The sequence below is a fragment of the Lipotes vexillifer genome, unplaced genomic scaffold (genome assembly GCF_000442215.2).
Source record: "Lipotes vexillifer unplaced genomic scaffold, Lipotes_vexillifer_v1.1 scaffold921, whole genome shotgun sequence".
Taxonomy (NCBI): domain Eukaryota; kingdom Metazoa; phylum Chordata; class Mammalia; order Artiodactyla; family Lipotidae; genus Lipotes; species Lipotes vexillifer.
The window spans coordinates 621,085-642,003 of record NW_006787800.1 but is presented as its reverse complement, the minus strand read 5'-3'; the positions used below and the strand labels follow the sequence as shown (position 1 = coordinate 642,003).

The window sequence follows — 20,919 nt, the reverse complement described above, 5'->3', positions numbered from 1 at the left end:
AAAAAAAAAAAAAAAAAAAAGAAAATAATTATTATGACTGTATGCAAAATTGGCATGGGCTGAGGTCCTTTGGCACCAGCAGAAGCATCACAGTTGAAGTCTGTTAATAGGCACATGTAGGCAGTGCGTTTAGTCACGTGGCCCCATTTCACATACCGAGATGGACATGAGCTCTGCATCCTGTGTGCTTGGCTCTTAGTCTGGCTGAAATGATGGTAGCAGTGGTACCCAGTTCACAGGGCTGTAAGAAGTCCATGAAATGATGTATAAGGAGTGTTTTAGCACACAGACTGTATAGTAGAGCATTAATGAAATGTTACTATATAATATACAAAGTGGTTCTTTCTCTCTTGGATTAAGCTTGGGAGATTAGCAAGTTTCTGAAACAGGTAAATTTTGTAAGAGCTAAATTACTCAGAACTTCATAATTTGGAGCATTTTCTTTCATAAAGAAAGGTGTAGCTCTGGGTTTATTGGCCCTGACAGAGATTATATACTTTTGATAACCTGAAAGTTCTTCTACTATGATCCTAAATCAAATCAAATCAAATCATGTCAAATCAAATCTAATCAAAGCAACAGTTCTGTACCTGATTGTTTTTCCAGGAATTTAAATTTGGGAATTAACTTTAAGAGGCTTCCCTGTGTTATATTATATTATAAATATTGCAAATGTTTTGAAGAAAACATACTATTTTCAAACAGAGATAGGGAAATTCAGAGTTCATTTTTCTACTTGGCTTAGTTAAAAAGATATGTTTTTAATAGTTTTGTTGTTCATTTCCCAGGGAGAACAATAAAGTTAACAGAGCTATCACAGATAAATATCGCATCTTAGGTGGAGCTATCAATATTTAGAAATTATTAAAACATTAAGAAGGCTGCTATAGCATTTAAAACCTGTAGCTTTACTATATTATACAGTATCAGATTGATGTATGTAAAAATGTTCTAAATTTTTTTTTGTCAGCCTCATAGTTTACTAGTACATCTTTTCCCAGTCACCCAATACAGAAGATTTTAGTGTGTCTAAGTTGGCATTACCAACAAAGAAAAAATAACATCTTTTTCTATTGCTTGTTGGAAGTTAAAGTAAAATTGTATTTTATGTATTATGTAATAACTTTTAAAACCACTGATCATTGAGACGAGAAAGGGAAATTTATTTCATCGTCTGGATACTTTATCATTATTTAGATAAGACATAGTATTTGATTGACTGGATCTATTTCTCTAGGAAGAATTTGTTTTTTCCTCTCTGAAATATATTTTAATGATAGTAAGTACTGAGGGATGAAAGGTACCTTTGGAAAAAATCAGAGTGACTACTACCAACTTTTGTTTTTACCTGTCATAGGTTATTGAAATTTTTTATTTGATTAGTTTTAATTTAATTATTTAATTAAGATTTAATTCAATTAACTAACCTACCTGAACAAACATCTACTTAATATCAATAATGTGTGTCACCCGTGTAAAGCATCTTGTAGAAACCAAAACATTGATTGGAAAAGTGAAAAACACAGTTCTATAATTATATTCTTAATATAATATTGAACAAAAATGACTATTCTTTTCCATAAAATTGATGTTTAGCTTCACACATATGAACATGAGGCAAATGATGTCAGGCTTTTATAATAATTGTATAGCATACAGTAGGCACCAGTAATGCTGCAAAAGAGTATCACAGCCAGACATTATGGTGGATTGTGTCTAAGTACATACTTCCTTCGGCTCATTTCAGAATCTCCTCTGCTCAGTGGGTAAAGAACCAGGGACAGAATGATTTGTCTCTGAATTAAGAGTCTTAAAATTCAAACAGCATTGAAGCATTTCCTCAGGCTCTCTCTCTTTCTCTCCTTCTCCAAATAGAATCTCAAACCCTTCAGCAAACTTTAGGAAATATGCACTGGCCTCACTCCTTATCCATCTGAACTTGTGGCAGAATGAATGTCTCATCTGTCAAATCAGTTTCCGAGTTGCCAGTTTATTTTCTTTTCTAAAGTCTGATGCATAGCACTGTGATGTAATTGAGCATGACTTGACCAATGCCATGGGGCTGAATTGATCACTGCAAGACATATCTTCAAAAAGAAATGTGAAAATTCATTTTTTCCCTTCTCTGGGAATAAAAATTTGGGGCTGTTAAAAGGTAGATTCCTAAGGTGATTTAGTGTGTTGATATAAGGAGCCTGTGTGTTGATATCTGTTCACCAGTGCTGAATAGAAATGCAGAGACAGAGTTTTGGGTGACGTAGAAAAAAATAGCTTCATTGCTTTGCCAGGCAAAGGGGGGCACAGCGGTCTAATGACCTCAAAACCGTGTGTCCTGCCCTGGAGCGGGTAGTGAGGAGTCTTACAGTGTTCAAGGAGCAGGGCGTGGTCAGCTTGTAGACATTCTTCTCATTGGTTGGTGGTGAGGTAATTGGGAGTCAGCATCATCAACCTTCCAGCTCCAACCGGTCTGCAGTCTAGGTGCTTGTGGGCAGCATACAGTTAACTTCTTCCACCTGGTAAGGGTTTCAGTATCTGCAAAACAGCTCAAAGGACATGGCTCAGAATATTATCTCTAGTCCTTGAGAAAGAACTAAAGGTCCTTGACTTAGTTTAATGGTTAAAGTATTCTTATTTTGTCTTACTTGACTGTTTCCCTTTCTTTCTGCATTTTCTCACTTCTCTGATTAAATATATTCTTTGACTAAAGTTTTTCTACAGACAAAAGGCAGGCAAAGGACATGAGTATGGGTCTATTTGGGAAGGCCTCATATGGTCTGGCTTGGTTACATGGACTCCCCAAATTTGGGTCTATCTAGTCCATACTATGGTTCTTGCCAAAGTGCATTCCATGAAACCCTAGTCCTCTGATCTGCTTCACAATAAAACTGATGTGAAATCAAAGGAAAGTAAGTAAAATACTTTGAATTGGGTCATGCACATTAAAAATCACAAACATTATTTTCATTACTTAGACACTCTCAGCAGCACTTAGTAGTTTATAAAAACTACTGCATTGAGGACAAAAATCTATTTAATTGTTAAAACCAGCTTCTCAGAACTGTTTGATTAATCAGCTCCTCCTTTTGTAATTATCTATTACAATTTCTCAGAACTAGTGTTTTAAGGAAGTCATTTTAGGAAATATCAGTTCATCAATCTCCAGAGGCACATTTTCTTCACTTTTTTACAACTCTAAAATTGGGAGGCTTCTTACATTTGATGATGTCCTGGGTTCAATGAAATATGGTATTGCCCTACCATAGCATCTTTTCTTTTTTTTTTCCTTTGGGGAATTATTTCTTTTTTATTTCTTTTTTTTTTTAACATCTTTATTGGAATATAATTGCTTTACAATGGTGTGTTAGTTTCTGCTTTATAACAAAGTGAATCAGTTATACATATGTTCCCATATCGCTTCCCTCTTGTGTCTCCCTCCCTCCCACCCTCCCTATCCAACCCCTCTAGGTGGTCACAAAGCACCGAGTTGATATCCCTGTGCTATGCGGCTGCTTCCCACTAGCTATCTATTTTATGTTTGGTAGTGTATACATGTCCATGCCACTCTCTCACTTTGTCACAGCTTACCCTTCCCCCTTCCCATATCCCCAAGTCCATTCTCTAGTAGGTGTGTGTCTTTATTCCTGTCTTACCCCTAGGTTCTTCATGACATTTTTATTTCTTAAGTTCCATATATATGTGTTAGCATACGGTATTTGTCTTTCTCTTTATCACTTACATCACTCTGTATGACAGACTCTAGGCCCATCCACCTCATTACAAATAGCTCAGTTTCGTTTCTTTTTATGGCTGAGTAATATTCCATTGTATATATGTGCCACATCTTCTTTATCCATTCATCCGATGATGGACACTTAGGTTGTTTCCATCTCCTGGCTATTGTAAATAGATCTGCAATGAACATTTTGGTACATGACTCTTTTTGAATTATGGTTTTCTCAGGGTATATGCCCAGTAATGGGATTGCTGGGTCATATGGTAGTTCTATTTGCAGTTTTTTAAGGAATATCCCTACTGTTCTCCATAGTGGTTGTACCAATTCACATTCCCACCAGCAGTGCAAGAGTGTTCCCTTTTCTGCACACCCTCTCCAGCATTTATTGTTTCTAAATTTTATGGTGATGGCCATTCTGACTGGTGTGAGATGATACCTCATTGCAGTTTTGATATGCATTGCCCTAATGATTAATGATGTTGAGCAGTCTTTCATGTGTTTGTTGGCAGTCTGTATATTTTCTTTGGAGAAATGTCTATTTAGGTCTTCGGCCTATTTTTGGATTGGGCTGTTTGTTTTTTTAATATTGAGCTGCATGAGCTGCTTGTAAATTTTGGAGATGAATCTTTGGCAGCTGCTTCATTTTCAAATATTTTCTCCCATTCTAAGGGTTGTCTTTTGGTCTTGTTTATGGTTTCCTTTGCTGTGCAAAAGCTTTGAAGTTTCATTAGGTCCCATTTGTTTATTTTTGTTTTTATTTCCATTTCTCTGGAGGTGGGTCAAAAAGGATCTTGCTGTGATTTATATCATGGAGAGTTCTGTCTATGTTTTTCTCTAAGAGTTTGATATTTTCTGGCCTTACATTTAGGTCTTTAATCCATTTTGAGCTTATTTTTGTGTATGGTGTTAGGGAGTGATCTAATCTCATACTTTTACATGTACCTGTCCAGTTTTCCCAGCACCACTTATTGAAGAGGCTGTCCTTTCTCCACTGTACATTCCTGCCTCCTTTATCAAAGACAAGGTGACCATATGTGCGTGGGTTTATCTCTGGGCTTTCTATCCTGTTCCATTGACCTATATTTCTGTTTTTGTACCAGTACCATACTGTCTTGATTACTGTAGCTTTGTAGTATAGTCTGAAGTCAGGGAGCCTGATTCTTCCAGCTACTTTTTCCTTCTCAAGATTGCTTTGGCTATTTGGGGTCTTTTGTGTCTCCATACAAATTGTGAAATTTTTTGTTGTAGTTCTGTGAAAAATGCCAGTGGTAGTTTGATAGGGATTGCATTGAATCTGTAGATTGCTTTGGGTAGTAGAGTCATTTTCACAATGTTGATTCTTCTAATCCGAGAACATGGTATACCTCTTCATCTATTTGTATCATATTTAATTCCTTTCATCAGTGTCTTATAATTTTCTGCGCGCAGGTCTTCTTTCTCCTTAGGTAGGTTTATTCCTAGATATTTTATTCTTTTTGTTGCAATGGTAAATGGGAGTGTTTTCTTGATTTCAATTTCAGATTTTTCATCATTAGTGTATACAAATGCCAGAGATTTCTGTGCATGAATTTTGTATCCTGCTACTTTACCAAATTCATTGATTAGCTCTAGTAGTTTTCTGGTAGCATCTTTAGGATTCTCTATGTATAGTATCATGTCATCTGCAAACAGTGACAGCTTTACTTCTTCTTTTCCGATTTGGATTCCTTTTATTTCCTTTTCTTCTCTGATTGCTGTGGCTAAAACTTCCAAAACTATGTTAAATAAGAGTGGTGAGAGTGGGCAACCTTTTCTTGTTCCTGACCTTAGTGGAAATGCTTTCAGTTTTTCAGCATTGAGGATGATGTTGGCTGTGGGTTTGTCATATATGGCCTTTATTATATTGAGGAAAGTTCCTTCTACACCTACTTTCTGGAGGGTTTTATCATAAATGGGTATTGCATTTTGTCAAAAGCTTTCTCTGCATCTATTGAGATGATCATATGGTTTTCTCCTTCAATTTTTTAATATGGTGTATCACATTGATTGATTTGTGTATATTGAAGAATCCTTCCATTCCTGGGATAAACCCCACTTGATCATAGTGTGTGATTCTTTTAATGTGCTGTTGGATTCTGTTTGCTAATATTTTGTTGAGGATTTTTGCATCTATGTTCATCAGCGATATTGGACTATAGTTTTCTTTCTTTGTGACATCTTTGTCTGGTTTTGATATCAGAGTGATGGTGGCCTCGTAGAATGAGTTTGGGAGTGTTCCTCCCTCTGCTATATTTTGGAAGAGTTTGAGAAGAATAGGTGTTAGCTCTTCATTAAATGTTTGATAGAATTCGCCTGTGAAGGCATCTGGCCCTGGGCTTTTGTTTGTTGGAAGATTTTTAATCACAGTTTCAATTTCAGTGCTTGTAATTGGTCTGTTCATATTTTCTATTTCTTCCTGATTCAGTCTTGGCAGGTTGTGCATTTCTAAGAATTTGTCCATTTCTTCCAGGCTGTCCATTTTATTGGCATAGAGTTGCTTGTAGTAATCTCTCATGATCCTTTGTATTTCTGCAGTGTCAGTTGTTTCTTCTCCTTTTTCATTTCTAATTCTATTGATTTGAGTCTTCTCCCTTTTTTTCTTGATGAGTCTGGCTAATGGTTTATCAATTTTGTTTATCTTCTCAAAGAACCAGCTTTTTGTTTTATTGATATTTGCTGTCATTTCCTTCATTTCTTTTTTTTTTTTTTTTTTTCTTGCGTTATGCGGGCCTCTCACTGTTGTGGCCTCTCCCATTTGCGGAGCACAGGCTCCGGACGCGCAGGCTCAGCGGCCATGGCTCACGGGCCCAGCCGCTCCGCGGCATGTGGGATCCTCCCGAAACGGGGCTCGAACCCGCGTCCCCTGCATCAGCAGGCGGACTCTCAAGCACCGCGCCACCAGGGAAGCCCTCCTTCATTTCTTTTTTAATTTATTTCTGATCTGAATTTTAAGACTTCTTTCCTTCTGCTATCTTTGGGGGTTTTTTGTTCTTCTTTCTCTAATTGCTTTAGGTCCAAGGTGAGGTTGTTTATTCGCAGTGTTTCCTGTTTCTTAAGGTAGGATTATATTGCTATAAACTTCTCTCTTAGAACTGCTTTTGCTGCATCCCATAGGTTTTGGGTCGTCGTGTCTCCATTGTCATTTGTTTCTAGGTATTTTTTGATTTCCTCTTTGATTTCTTCAGTGATCACTTCGTTATTAAGTAGTGTATTGTTCAGCCTCCATGTGTCTGTGTTTTTTACAGGTCTTTTCCTGTAATTGATATCTAGTCTCATAGCATGGTGGTCAGAAAAGATACTTGATACAATTTCAATTTTCTTAAATTTACCAAGGCTTGATTTGTGACCCAACATATGATATATCCTGGAGAATGTTCCATGAGTACTTGAGAATAAAGTGTATTCTGCTGGTTTTGGATGGAATGTCCTATAAATATCAGTTAAGTCCATCTTGTTTACTGTATCATTTAGAGCTTGTGTTTCCTTATTTATTTTCATTTTGGATGATCTGTCCATTGGTGAAAGTGGGGTGTTAAAGTCCCTTACTATGATTGTTTTACTGTTGATTTCCCCTTTTATGGCTGTTAGTATTTGCCTTATGTATTGAGGTGCTCCTATGTTGCGTGCATAAATATTTACAATCGTTATATCTTCTTCCTGGATCGATCCCTTGATAATTATATGGTGTCCTTCTTTGTCTCTTCTAATAGTCTTTATTTTAAAGTCTATTTTATCTGTTATGAGAATTGCTACTCCAGCTTTCTTTTGGTTTCCATTTCCATGGAATATCTTTTTCCATCCCCTCACTTTCAGTCTGTATATGTCTCTAGGTCTAAAGTGGGTCTCTTGTAGACAGCAGATATATGGGTCTTGTTTTTGTATCGATTCAGCCAATCTGTGTCTTTTGGTGGGAGCATTTAATCAATTTACATTTAAGGTAATTATCAATATGTATGTTCCTATTCCCATTTTCTTAATTGTTTTGTGCTTGTTATTGTAGGTCTTTTCCTTCTCTTGTGTTTCTTGTGTAGAGAAGATCCTTTAGCATTTGTTGTAAAGGTGGTTTGGCGGTGCTGAACTCTCTTAGCTTTTGCTTGTCTGTTAAGGTTTTAATTTCTCTATCAAATCTGAAAGAGATCCTTGCTGGGTAGAGTAAACTTGGTTTTAGGTTTTTCTCCTTCATCACTTTATATATGTCCTGCCAGTCCCTCTGGCTTGCAGAGTTTCTGCTGAAAGATCAGCTGTTATCCTTATGGGGATTCCTTTGTGTGTTATTTGTTGTTTTTCCCTTGCTGCTTTTAATATGTTTTCTTTGAATTTAATTTTTGACAGTTTGATTAATATGTGTCTTGGCATGTTTCTCCTTGGATTTATCCTGTATGGGACTCTCTGTTCTCCTGGACTTGATTAACTATTTCCTTTCCCATATTAGGGAAGTTTTCAACTATAATCTATTCAAATATTTTCTCAGTCCCTTTCTTTTTCTCTTCTTCTTCTGGAACCACTATAATTCGAATGTTGGTGCATTTAATATTGTCCTAGAGGTCTCCGAGACTGTTCTCAGTTCTTTTTTCTTTATTCTGCTCTGCAGTAGTTATTTCCACTATTCTATCTTCCAGGTCACTTATCCGTTCTTCTGCCTCAGTTATTCTGCTATTGATCTCTTCTAGAGTATTTTTAATTTCAGTTATTGTGTTTTTCATTGTTGCTTCTTTCATCTTTAGCTCTTCTTGCATTTTCTCTATTCTATTTCCAAGCTCTTGGATCATCTTTACTATCATTATTCTGAATTATTTTTCAGGTAGACTGCCTATTTCCTCTTCATTTGTTAGGTCTGGTGGGTTTTTATCTTGCTCCTTCATCTGCTATGTGTTTTTCTGTCTTCTCATTTTGCTTATCTTACTGTGTTTCGGGTCTCCTTTTTGCACACTACAAGTTTGTAGTTCCCATTGTTTTTGGTGTCTGTCCGCAGTGACTAAAGTTGGTTCAGTGGGTTGTGTAGGCTTCCTGGTGGAGGGGGCTAGTGCCTGTGTTCTGGTGGATGAGGCTGGATCTTGTCTTTCTGGTAGGCAGGTCCATGTCTGGTGGTTTGCTTTGGGGTGTCTGTGGACTTATGATTTTAGGCAGCCTCTCTGCTAATGGGTGGGGTTGTGTTCCTGTCTTGCTAGTTGTTTGGCATAGGGTGTCCAGCACTGTAGCTTGCTGGTTGTTGAGCCAAGCTGGGTGTTGGTGTTGAGATGGAGATCTCTGGGTGATTTTCGCCGTTTGATATTATGTGGAGCTGGGAGGTCTCTTGGGCCAGTGTCCTGAAGTTGGCTCTCCCACCTCAGAGGCAAAGCACTGACTCCTGGCTGCAGCACCAAGAGCCTATCATCCACACGGCTCAGAATAAAAGGGAGAAAAAGTAGAAAGAAAGAAAGAGGATAACAGACAATAAAATAAAGTAAGGTAAAATAAAATAAAATTATTAAAATGAAAAAATAATTATTAAGAAAAAAAATTTTTTAAAAAGTAAAAACAAAACAAAACACAACCAAAAAAAAAAAAAAAAACGGACAGATAGAACCCTAGGACAAATGGTGAAAGAAAAGCTATACAGACAAAATCTCACACAGAAGCATACACATACACAGTCACAAAAAGAGGAAAAGGGAAAAAAATAATAAATCTTGCTCTCACAGTCCACCTTCTCAATTTGGGATGATTCGTTGTCTATTCAGGTATTCCACAGATGCAGGGTACATCAAGTTGATTGTGGAGATTTAATCTGCTGCTCCTGAGGCTGCTGGGAGAGATTTCCCTTTCTCTTCTTTGTTCGCACAGCTCCTGGGGTTCAGCTTTGGATTTGGCCCCGCCTCTACATGTGGGTCGCCGGAGGGCATCTGTTCTTCTCAGACAGGACGGGGTTAAAGGAGCCGCTGATTCGGGGTCTCCGGCTCACTCATGCTGGGGGGAGGGAGGGGTAAAGAGTGTGAGGCGAACCTGCAGCAGCAGAGGCCGGCGTGATGTTGCACCAGCCTGAGGCTTGCCGTGCGTTCTCCCAGGGAAGTTGTCCCTGGATCTTGGGACCCTGGCAATCTCTCCACTTTGCCCTCCGCACCCCTGTGGCTGTGCTCTCTTCCGTGGATCCGAAGCTCCCCTCTCCGCTACCCACAGTCTCTGCCCGCGAAGTGGCTTCTAGTGTGTGGAAACCTTTCCTCCTTCACGGCTCCCTCCCACTGGTGCAGGTCCTGTCCCTATTCTTTTGGCTCTGTTTATTCTTTTTTCTTTTGCCCTACCCAGGTACGTGGGGAGTTTCTTGCCTTTTGGGAGGTCTGAGGTCTTCTGCCAGCATTCAGTAGGTGTTCTGTAGGAGTTGTTCCACGTGTAGAAGTATTTCTGATGTATTTGTAGGGAGGAAGGTGATCTCCACGTCTTACTCTTCCACCATCTTCCCTCTCTCTCCTACCACAGCATCTTTAATGTCAGTTCTGTGTGCTGTTTTAGCTTTCATTGGGCTCATCAGAGAGTGACAAAAGTCCAAAATGATAGTGACCTAAATAGAAATTGATTTCTTACCAACAAAACTGGAGGTGGGTGGTAGAATTGCACTCCTTGGTGTTGGATACCAAGGCTTCTTCCTCCTTGTTCTATTTTCCAGAGCCTTTACATCCGAGGTCATATAATGGTTCAAGAAGCTGCTGCATGTCCATCTATACCCAAATTCCTGCCAACAGGAAAATTTTTAAAAAGATCAATAAAAAGGAGTAAAATCAAGTGCCAAACATCTCTTAAGGAAAAGTTCTTAGAAGCTGCCAGTGACACTTCTGCTTACACTCCATGGGCCAGAAGTTAGTAATGTGGCCACACCTGGGAGCCAAGAGGGACCAGGAAATACAGTCATTTTTCTGAGCTTTCAGGTACTGAGCTAAAATTATCACTACGAATAAAAGGAAAGCCAATTCAAACCAGGAGCCCTGGAGAACTGGCACCACCGGCCATAACGTGGTCACTGATTATTGATATGTACAAGAAATCAGATTGTTTAAAAAAACAGTAACTAGCAAATTATCACAGCATAATTCTTTCAGAGTTAAGACATCAAGGCAAATATTATTGAAGTTGAAAAATTCATTTTGCCGTTAGCAACAAAAATGTTAGCCTTTTCCCCGCCAATATCAAGTACCTTAGAAGAAATTTCTTAGTATGCATGGCCACTGACCTTGGATTGTGAAGGTCAGAAGAGAATAATGTTCTCTGTTGCCTTCTTCTGATTCTCAGGTTACTCATTATCCAAGTTTAAGTGGGAGTAAATGCAACTAGTGATGAAGGGAGTGATTCACTTAGTGGATATTGTGTAGATATGGGCTTTTTTTTTTTTCTGTGGTACACGGGCCTCTCACTCTTGTGGCTTCTCCCGTTACAGAGCACAGGCTCCAGACGCGCAGGCTCAGTGACCATGACTCATGGGTCTAGCCGCTCTGCGGCATGTGGGATCTTCCCGGACCAGGGCACGAACCCGTGTCCCTTGCATTGGCAGGCGGACTCTCAACCACTGTGCCACCAGGGAAGCCCCTATATGGGCTTTTAATAAGAATGTCCTGAATGTCCAGAATTTGATTGGTTTGTTCTCAAGCTGCTCTGTGACTAGGTTTCCATTACTTTTAGAGATTTTGATTCGATTAAAATGCACGAATTAATGTAAAAAATTCTCCAGTGTTCACCATTGAATTTAATTCTTACATGTGTTCACAGTATCTTTAATATCTAAATTGAAATATTAAATCAGAGAGACTATTCAAGTTTGACTAATATTAATTCTGAAATAGAATTAGATTATGACTGAAAGTTTTCAACATTATAATGGAAATAATTAAAAATGCCCATATGTAATAGTGTAAAACTTTTTAAAATTAAATTTCTACCTTAAGCCACTTTGGCTTTGGAATTTTGTCATTTTGGAATTTTTGTCTCTGTCAGCTGACTCGCTTGACTTTTTTGCTTTATGAAGCTATCCTTTGACCAAAAGAAAAAAAAAATCATTTATTGAAGCCAGACTTCTATTACCAATTCCTAAAAGCTGTTATTCTGTGGTGTTTACTTTTATTTATAAACCCTAAAAATACTCTTACTTTATAGGGGAATGAAATAATTATGGAGTAATGAGATGTAAAATTTGCCCTGAGTTTATTATATCAGATCATCTGATATCATAAGGTAAATAAAATTGCAAGGTAATATGTGCTTACTGGGCCTCAAACCCTATGGGTTTATTTTTAGGAAACACAATATTAATTAATTGGTAAAAATCATGACAGAGCCAACAAGTGAGCTCCATGAATTGACCTGGTTTAGTGGGTTGGTAAATATGTTTTCAATGAATATGGCATTTTTCCTGTTGTTTTTCTATTGCCTTATCTTATGGAGAAGGATTATCCATTCATAGATTTTTATTTTTAAACAATAAATCATAAGAAAACAAGTGCATGCTGTCATTATGATTTAATTTAATGTGCCTTTGGGGGGAAAATGATATTTTAAAGTGATGAAGTCTACCAGCTAGATATGTATCTCCTCATTATTATCAGATATTTATGGAATACCTCCATGTGCAAAGTTCTCTGGTCAACTTTGGATTGGGGACATCAGATTCTGAATAGCTTAATCCTGATAAGATCTGTTTGAAGTCATAGTTATATCTTTACTGCTTCCACAGAGCAGAACGGAAATATCCTAGTTCTGCTATTAAATTAGAATTATAAAGTGATAAATTAAAATAACAGTGACACTCTAGCTATTTTTCTGGAACATGAGGCAACTTAATACTATAAATTCCTAAAAGCACACTGATTAGCCAATAATAATACAATTGGAAAGTATGAGTAATGTATAGGGTACGTGTATCTCTGTCCCAGGTAGAAAGGCTCCTTTGGAGAATTAGTCTGTGCTTCTGAAACTATCTACTCAGAACAGTAAATTTATTCTGCTCCAATTCTATGGCTAATCTGATGGCACAGGAATCTAAAATCACCTGAATTTCTAGGATTTCTATGATACTGTTCTTTAAGTTATCACGTAGATACCCTACGATGATCTGCTGAAAGATCTGGCACTTTTCTTCCATCACCTAAATAGCAGTGTTTTTAGTAATGAAACTCAGGATTTAATCACTTTCTTATCAGATGATAATAGTTTTTTGAGTCAAAACTGAACTCTTTCATTGAAATTCAAATTTATAAATATTTTGGATGGATATCTTTACAAGCAGAAGTGTACATTTAAAATTTTCCTTTATTCTCTTAAGCTGTTTTATACTTGTCAGAAGTAATTTTGCAGGGCAAGATATTGGATCAGTAGCCTGACTTGTTCAATGAACAATCATAACAATTTTCAGTAGACATTTTACTTCTGTTGCAATGTATACATTTATTTCTGATAAAGTGGCTAAATGATGAATGAAACACAGTGTTAAGAAATCTAACATCTGGGTCTGGTCTCAGGGGTATTTCTTATTTAAGTGAGAGGACTTAGTATGTCATTTAACTTTTGGAGGTTTGTTTCCTCATTCATAAAATAGAGTAAATAATATTTGCCCTGACTATATCACATAAAGCTATTGAGAAAATAAAACACTTTTAAAACATTAAAGCACTCTCAAAAATTATGTGTGTGTGTGAATGTATGTGTATGCATAAGAGATAGAAAATTAATAAACACATCCTTCTTTTGTTGGAATACTGATTATTTATGGAAGTGAAACTTATTACTCTTTAGGAGTTTGAAAGAAAAAAACCAGGATATAGGGCTTTAGACTTTCTTTGAGTGACATGAACAAAACAAGGTCCATAGGTTTAATTTGCCTTCTTGGAAAGAGAGCCGCTGAAACTGTCAGGACCTAACATAGACTCTGAAGACATCTTGGCATTCATTGTATGTTTGACATTACATGCTTTCTGATGTTCTTTTTATTCTTCAAGGATTTTATAGCTATCCATCAATTTATGCCAGTTTTGTTTCCCAATAGCTGGTACAAAATTGGTGTTTCTTGGGGCTCCAAGTGAGTTAATGCATATTTGTCACAAATGCATTGTTTCCAAATTAATTTCACATCCGAAGTGCACACACTCTCCAATGTAGGAGGGATATAAAAGTAAACATTGTTTATGAGGCCAAATTTAAATAACATCATGTGGTCTTCCACAGGGATGACCAAAACTCTGATTCAAGATGACAGAAACAATGGCCGAAATTATTGCACGATATGGTACCACATTCTATGTTTGCTCTTACGATTTTGTACTATATATATTATGATACCCCACATTGAATTGCTATTTTTAAACATAGAGTGAAATAGATACCTTACACAAATAACTCTTTTCAAGGATGACATTCAGAAAATTGAATGTACAAAATAAAAAACAGTGACAAACATTGTAAAAGGGCATGGTGTTTTCTCATAATGATTTTTGGAATATATTTGAAAAACGCTGACACCTCTGTCTCTACTTCTTCTTTAGGCTTCTTTAACAACTGATCTTCCGGAATTCTTTATTGCTTCTTACAAATGGCCTGGATGGACCCATGCCCCATTGGATCAAAAAAATTGTGCTGCATCCTGGGCTTTTTCCACTGCAAGTAATAAAATCATTTTAATTACTTCCTTATAAATCTCCCTTTGACTCTAGATCTTGGCATAGTAATTAAAAGGGTTTTTAATTTAGAACAGTTAAATATTAACATTTGGTCAATTTAAAATCTTACTCTGGCCAGAGAAAGCAGCCTGAAAATGGTATAAAAATATTTTTTTACTCTGAAAATTGGCCTTTGTTTTTGACATCTAATTTTAAATAGAGAGTAGATCAAAAGAGCAACAAAGAAGTTACCAAAATTTATTTGTTCTTTGAGAGTTAAGGCTAGATAATAAGAGTATAAAGTTCCTCTTTACCTATAGTACTATCTGTAATCCTAATATGCATATCACACTTACATATAATTCTTATATTCTTTTTTCTTGATAAGATCTGCAAGAATATATTTAATTATTAAACTAGTAGATTTGATGTAAAGTAAGAATTCAGAACTAATAATAATGGATTAAATGGGTTTTATCTCATTTTAGATAAAAGCAACTATGTAGATTCTGACTCTAAAGTGATATAATTGATCTTCTAATAAGCGTAGTTTCCAAATTAGGGTTGCTGTTGCTTCAACTGTGTGAGGAATACATACCTCTGTTGCAGCAACTTTCATATATTTTCACAAGTCCAGTAAATTGATATTCAGGTTAATCCCAAGATTTGGTCTCCAAATTATCCTCAAAAGCATGTTGGTTGTATTACAGCAATTAAGCATAATATGACATTGATTGCCTACTATCAAAGATCAGTTTCATAAAACTGTGGTCTAGGCTTAAAAATAATTCCAAAAGAGTGCTCAAAAACAGACTAAGTACTGAAAGCATCATGAAATAAGTTCATAAGCTCTGAAGGGTGGCACTCCTTGGCACAGAGGAGTGCTGATCCTTTGTCTAAATATCATCATTTCATAGTATGAGCTAGTTATTTCTAGAAAAGATGCATTTGGCTGAACTCACCTCTGGAGCATCTCCATCTGTTACCTCTACACTAATGCCTACTCCCCCAGTATAAACGTTCTCTTGACCTCTTTGAGCCCTATTCTAGTTGGGTGGGGACAGATTTAACCATATAAATCATTTGTCATTTTATGTTCATGTGCTTAATGTATTACACCTCCTAGGGGTTATATAAGAATTTTACTTTGAGACAGACCAGTATTTCTAAACCTGTCTTAGGAAAGACATTGGTGGTAAAATACTGAAAGTAATTTACTAGGCTGATTTGGCCTGTGTACTCTGGTATCCCCAGGTCACAGCCCCATAGATGGCCTCAGCACAGGGCTAAGTCTGGATTTGTCCCTCTACCTAACAGATGACACAGTTTTGTATCCTGTGTATTCAATACATCAAATCAGGATGATGTTATTTTTTTTATTTTTATTTTTATTTTTTTTAGTGTGTTAAGTGAAGAAGAGAATATTCTAGGGTCTCTTAAAGACCTAGAAAATTGTCAGGAAGTTGTAGTCAAAATAAGAAAAATCTTTCAAAGAAGCTAAAAACTATAAAATGGGATAAATACAATTAAAAAATATACACACATATAAAAATATTGTTATGCAGCCAAATAAAATTCAAGTAAGATGTCAGAAGTTAAGAGGTGAAGGAGTTTGAAATGATGAGGGCAATACATACTGCAGGGCAAACTTGGAGACAGAATAAAATAAGCAGGGAAAATAATAGTGTGAGTCTCAGAGGTAAAGCCCCATGAAAGTTTTCAGAGAGAGAGTGGAAAGCAATTTGCTGAACTGAGTCATTCTTAAATCTTCTGACCTTTTCCAAGTATTTCAAGTGAATTTGGATTAAACCTTCACTGAGATTCAGAAATGTCTGTAAAAAACAATATATTGAAGATCATCACAATTTAAACCCTCATCCTTTAGTTGAAATCTACAGATTCATGGGGCTGGAGGGGATGTTAGAGGTCTCCTTTTTCAAGCCTTTGGTTTTGTAAAAGAGGCACAAAGAGGGGAAGTGACCTGACCAAAGTGAAAGGTGAGAAGTCTCGGAAGTGATCCCAGAAGCCAGGCTTCTGACTCCTTCAGTATTATTTGTGAAAGTCTTTTTCTGAACCAAGAATAGTTACACTAACATTTAAAAAATATACTTGATTCTGAACGCTTGTACTGAAAGTTGAAGCATCAAAGAATTTCTATTTTCTTTTATGAAACAGGGAATTATTTTCTTGAGACTAAGATAGATGGTGGTATAATGGCATTTGCTCCTATGAAATGTACCTAGCACAAAATATATGGGAATTGAGGAGGAAGTAGGAGGATATAGATTCAACATACACTGAGTGTCTAAAATGTGCCAGCAATTACACTACAGAATTGTACATATGCTGTAGTTACATAAAAACCATGTATATGCAGAAATACATATGTAAAGGAATTATTTTAAAATGAATTATTTTAGAATAATTCTAAACTAGTATCTTGAGGAGTTTCATTACACAGATAATTTTGATGAATGAAAACAATAACTTCTGAGAAAAGTGCGTATATAGAAGGAAGGTTATGACTTTGTTGCCTTTCATCAAAAGTAAGAGATTAAGAACAAGACCATATCAGGTCTCCAACAACAACAAAAATTCTGTACTAGAATATCACTGACTCCAATTTTCTTGTGATCTCAACACACATATTATCATGGTAGCATGATCAAAATACTCACATAGTAGTTTTCTGCCACTGGTTGATTAGTTTCCCTAGTCTATTATTCTATGAGGACAGTATGATGACCTTTTTGGTTTTTGTTCATTGTTGCAATTTCTACTGCTTAGTCCTGTGCCTGTCACCTAGTAGGTGGTCAACAAATGTGTGTTGGGGAAAGGAACAAACTGATTAACAACAGCCATGCTAGGGAATTATTTAAACAAATAGAAGGTTCAATCACAAAAGGTATATATATACATATATATACGTAAATATATATGTGTGTGTGTGTGTATATATATATATATATATATATATATATATATATAAAACAAGGTGAATTCCACGTCTCCTAAGATAAGATTAGGATCATAATGTTCAAGAAAATTGTAAGCATAAAAATGTGTTATGTAGCTTTTTGATAGTTTATAATGTAGATTCATGTTAGTCTCGATTAATTTAAAAACCAAAGATTTAATTTATTCCAATACATCAGATTAACATGGATGAATTTCCAATTAATATTTCTATGATCAGTTTTTCTGATTTCCTGAGTTTAGTTACATTCACTTCAAGTATATATTTTAAGCCATGATTATATATAACACTATTTTAGGTACCGGAGATATAAATGTAAGATATGTCTCTTGTCCTCAAGGAGTTTCACTTGGCAAATTTCTTAATGAAAAATTCAGAAGTATATAGAACATGAAAGGAACAAGGAACTAGAGAAGTCTTTGAAGTTGGTAAGACAATGAAGCAATGCCAAAACTGGACAAAAACTGTAACTGAAATGATGACACAGTTGAACTTGCTGGAATACACAGATATATTCATCACATTTGGCCTTGATGTTTAGTTACATTAAGTTTCCAAGACTAGTTTAAGATTCAAACAAAAAGTGCTATGTAAATTCTTGGCAATACCATGTGTCACTTGACTATTAATCAATATTCTCTTTGAAACAGGTGTAGCAGCTGACCGCATAGCGATTCAGTCCAAAGGTCGATACACAGCCAACCTATCCCCTCAGAATTTGATCTCTTGCTGTGGCAAGAACCACCATGGATGCAACAGTGGAAGCATCGATAGGGCTTGGTGGTACCTGAGAAAACGTGGGTAAATAGCTGCCCAACACACGTCTCTAGGATTCTTAAGAGTGTGGCTTAGGTTAGAATAAGAAAACATATATATTAAGAGTTTTCCAAAAAATTTACAAATATATATGCTGTATCTATATAAACACATGGATTATATTTAAATATATACTATATTTGGTATCTATTGAGATTATAAGCTATTGGAAACAATTGTTGGAAGAATGTATATATTTCTAGCTAAATTAATGAAGAGTCAAGTAAGCATTGTCTTCTTGTGGCTCTGACCCAAATGGTTTTACTGAGTCACCATGGAGGGAGGAGAGTAGTTGATATTGTTGATACCTCTCTTGAGAACTTTAGTTCCCCAGGTAGATTAATAGATAATCCCAGGTAAAAATTAGGTTAAGAATCAGAGGAATAACATAAAAACGTCCTGTATAGTTGCCACAACTCATGAACATCATTGTCACCATCAATCCCATCTGATGAGAAAAGGCAGGTTGCATTTCTTTATGCTCATGTAGCCTGATACCCACTCAGAATCCTCGTGTCACCTGTAAGAACTAATCTACTTAAAAGCTGGGTTATCTGTCTAAGGAAACTGCAGCTGATAACTAGTAGTAAACGTATGTGCTGCCCCTGTGTTCTTTCCTCCTCCACTGAGTGATCTGGGTCTGCTACAGAGAAGTTAGGTGCTATGAGAGAGTGGGTGTTAGGAATTTTATATAAAGTCCTTTAAAAATTTTTTCTTATGTTTTGCCTAATAAGATGGTGCTTAGAATGCACAACTTGGGCTAATACCTCCCTGGTGTAGTAGTGCTTGGTTGGCCTCTGTTTTGTACTATAATAAAAATTAAAGCCTTTTAGAGCTTAAAAATATAACTTAACATGAGAGTCAATGAAATCTTATTGTATTAGTCTGCTCAGGTTAACATAACAAAATGTCATAGACTGTGTGGCCTGAACAACAGGCACTTGTTTCCCACAGTTCTGGAGACTGAGAAGTCCAAGACTGGGGTGTTAGTTCAGTTCCTGGTGAGAACCCTCCTCCTGGCTTGTCTTCTCGTCATGTCTTCCCTGGCAGAGAGAGAGCTCTAGTGTCTTTTCCTGTTATAAGGGCACTGATCCCGGCATGAGGACCCCACCGTTATGACTTCATTTAAAACTAATTTTCTCCCAAAGACCCCCATCTCCTGATACCGTCACATGGCGGTTAGGGTTTCAACACATGAATTTGGGCTGACACACTTCAATCCATAGTCCTCATTATCCCCAAGTTGAGACCTTTTTTGGAAATGGCTTTGTTTTCTTCATGCTCCTTTGCTCAGATTCTCTTACTTTGTTGAACACAATTGAATTTTCTTGAGGCAATTATACCAGATAATTCCATGGCCAGCTCAATATTGACTATCCATAAAATCAATTCCGTTGTTTTATTTTCCTTACTACCTGCTTCTATATTCAATGAATTATGTTAGATTTGGATCCAAATAATTTGTACTTTTCAATGTTCAATTTCAAAATAAGAAATCAAAATTACTTTATTGTTTGTATAATGTATATATCTGATAACTTTCTACCTTATTAACTTTAATACTATATTAGTATATACAATGCCTTCTAAAGTATCGTGAACGGCAGACACATAATAATTGAAGTCTTATGAGAAGGTATCTATAACTTAATAAAAATGTAAAAAAAAACCCTTAATTCTAAAACTTACATAATTTATCAGAATATTACATCTGAGTATAATAAAATTCATTCTCTTTCACATTAAATTTGGCTCTTCTACATTATAATTATAGATGCAGACTTAAGGAGTCCTTCCCCTATTAATAATACCACAGATTTAATTGATGAACAATTTTCATCTTCGGAAAATTCTATTCATTATATACATTTATTTATTTGAATGGATTTGAGCAAGATTTTAAAATATTAAAAAAATGATAAAATGAACTTATTTATAAAACAGAAACAGACTCACAGATTTAGAGAAGGAAATTATGGTTACCAAGGGAAAGGGGTACAGAGGAGGGATAGATTGGGAGTTTGGGATTGACATGTACACACTGCTACATTTAAAATAAAATTCCTTTCCATGAAAAAAAAATTATAATGAAGAAATAGGAATGGGGTGGGGAATAGTTAATATGATTGAATGACTATGTTCAATGTCATTAAACTTGCATGTACGTAGCCAGAATAATTTACAAATGTTTTATTCAGTAAAATTGCATATAGATAGGTAATTATGGCATTTTCCTAAGTATTACTTTTACGTCTTTGCTTATTCCTCATAGACTGGTATCTCATGCATGCTATCCACTTTTCAAGGATCAAAATGCTACCAATAATAGCTGCGCCATGACAAGTAGGTCTGATGGGCCGGGAAAACGACATGCCACCAAGCCCTGCCCCAACAGCATCGAGAAATCCAATAGGATCTACCAATGTTCTCCTCCATACAGGGTCTCTTCCAATGTAAGTCTGAATTGCAAGAATTAGAAAGTGTTAACTTTCTCAAAAATATATACTACTGTTATTAAAACTATTTAAAAACTAGTATATTCTAAAATAATGCTATGCTTTCAGGTATAATTTTTGATATTCTTAAGATGTCTATTAAAGACCTCCAATTTGGGTATAATTTTTGATCTTTGTAATATTAGCAGTCCAAATGATTGCCTTAAATTAAAAAATGCCCATGGAAATAGAGTTTTATAATTTTATGTATATATATGTGTGTATATATATATATACACACACATATATATGTATATATATATATAT

At 36.0% G+C, this 20,919-nt stretch overlaps 1 protein-coding gene across 1 annotated transcript in view; it reads left to right on the top strand.

The window, feature by feature from the left end:
* TINAG (tubulointerstitial nephritis antigen) overlaps positions 1–20,919 on the top strand; it is a 95,344-nt gene that overhangs the window by 19,651 nt on the left and 54,774 nt on the right. Inside the window, exons 5-7 of the mRNA XM_007460797.1 lie at positions 14,251–14,368; positions 17,992–18,142; positions 20,430–20,610. Coding sequence (XP_007460859.1) covers positions 14,251–14,368; positions 17,992–18,142; positions 20,430–20,610 — 450 coding nt within the window. The remainder of the gene's footprint in view (positions 1–14,250; positions 14,369–17,991; positions 18,143–20,429; positions 20,611–20,919) is intronic.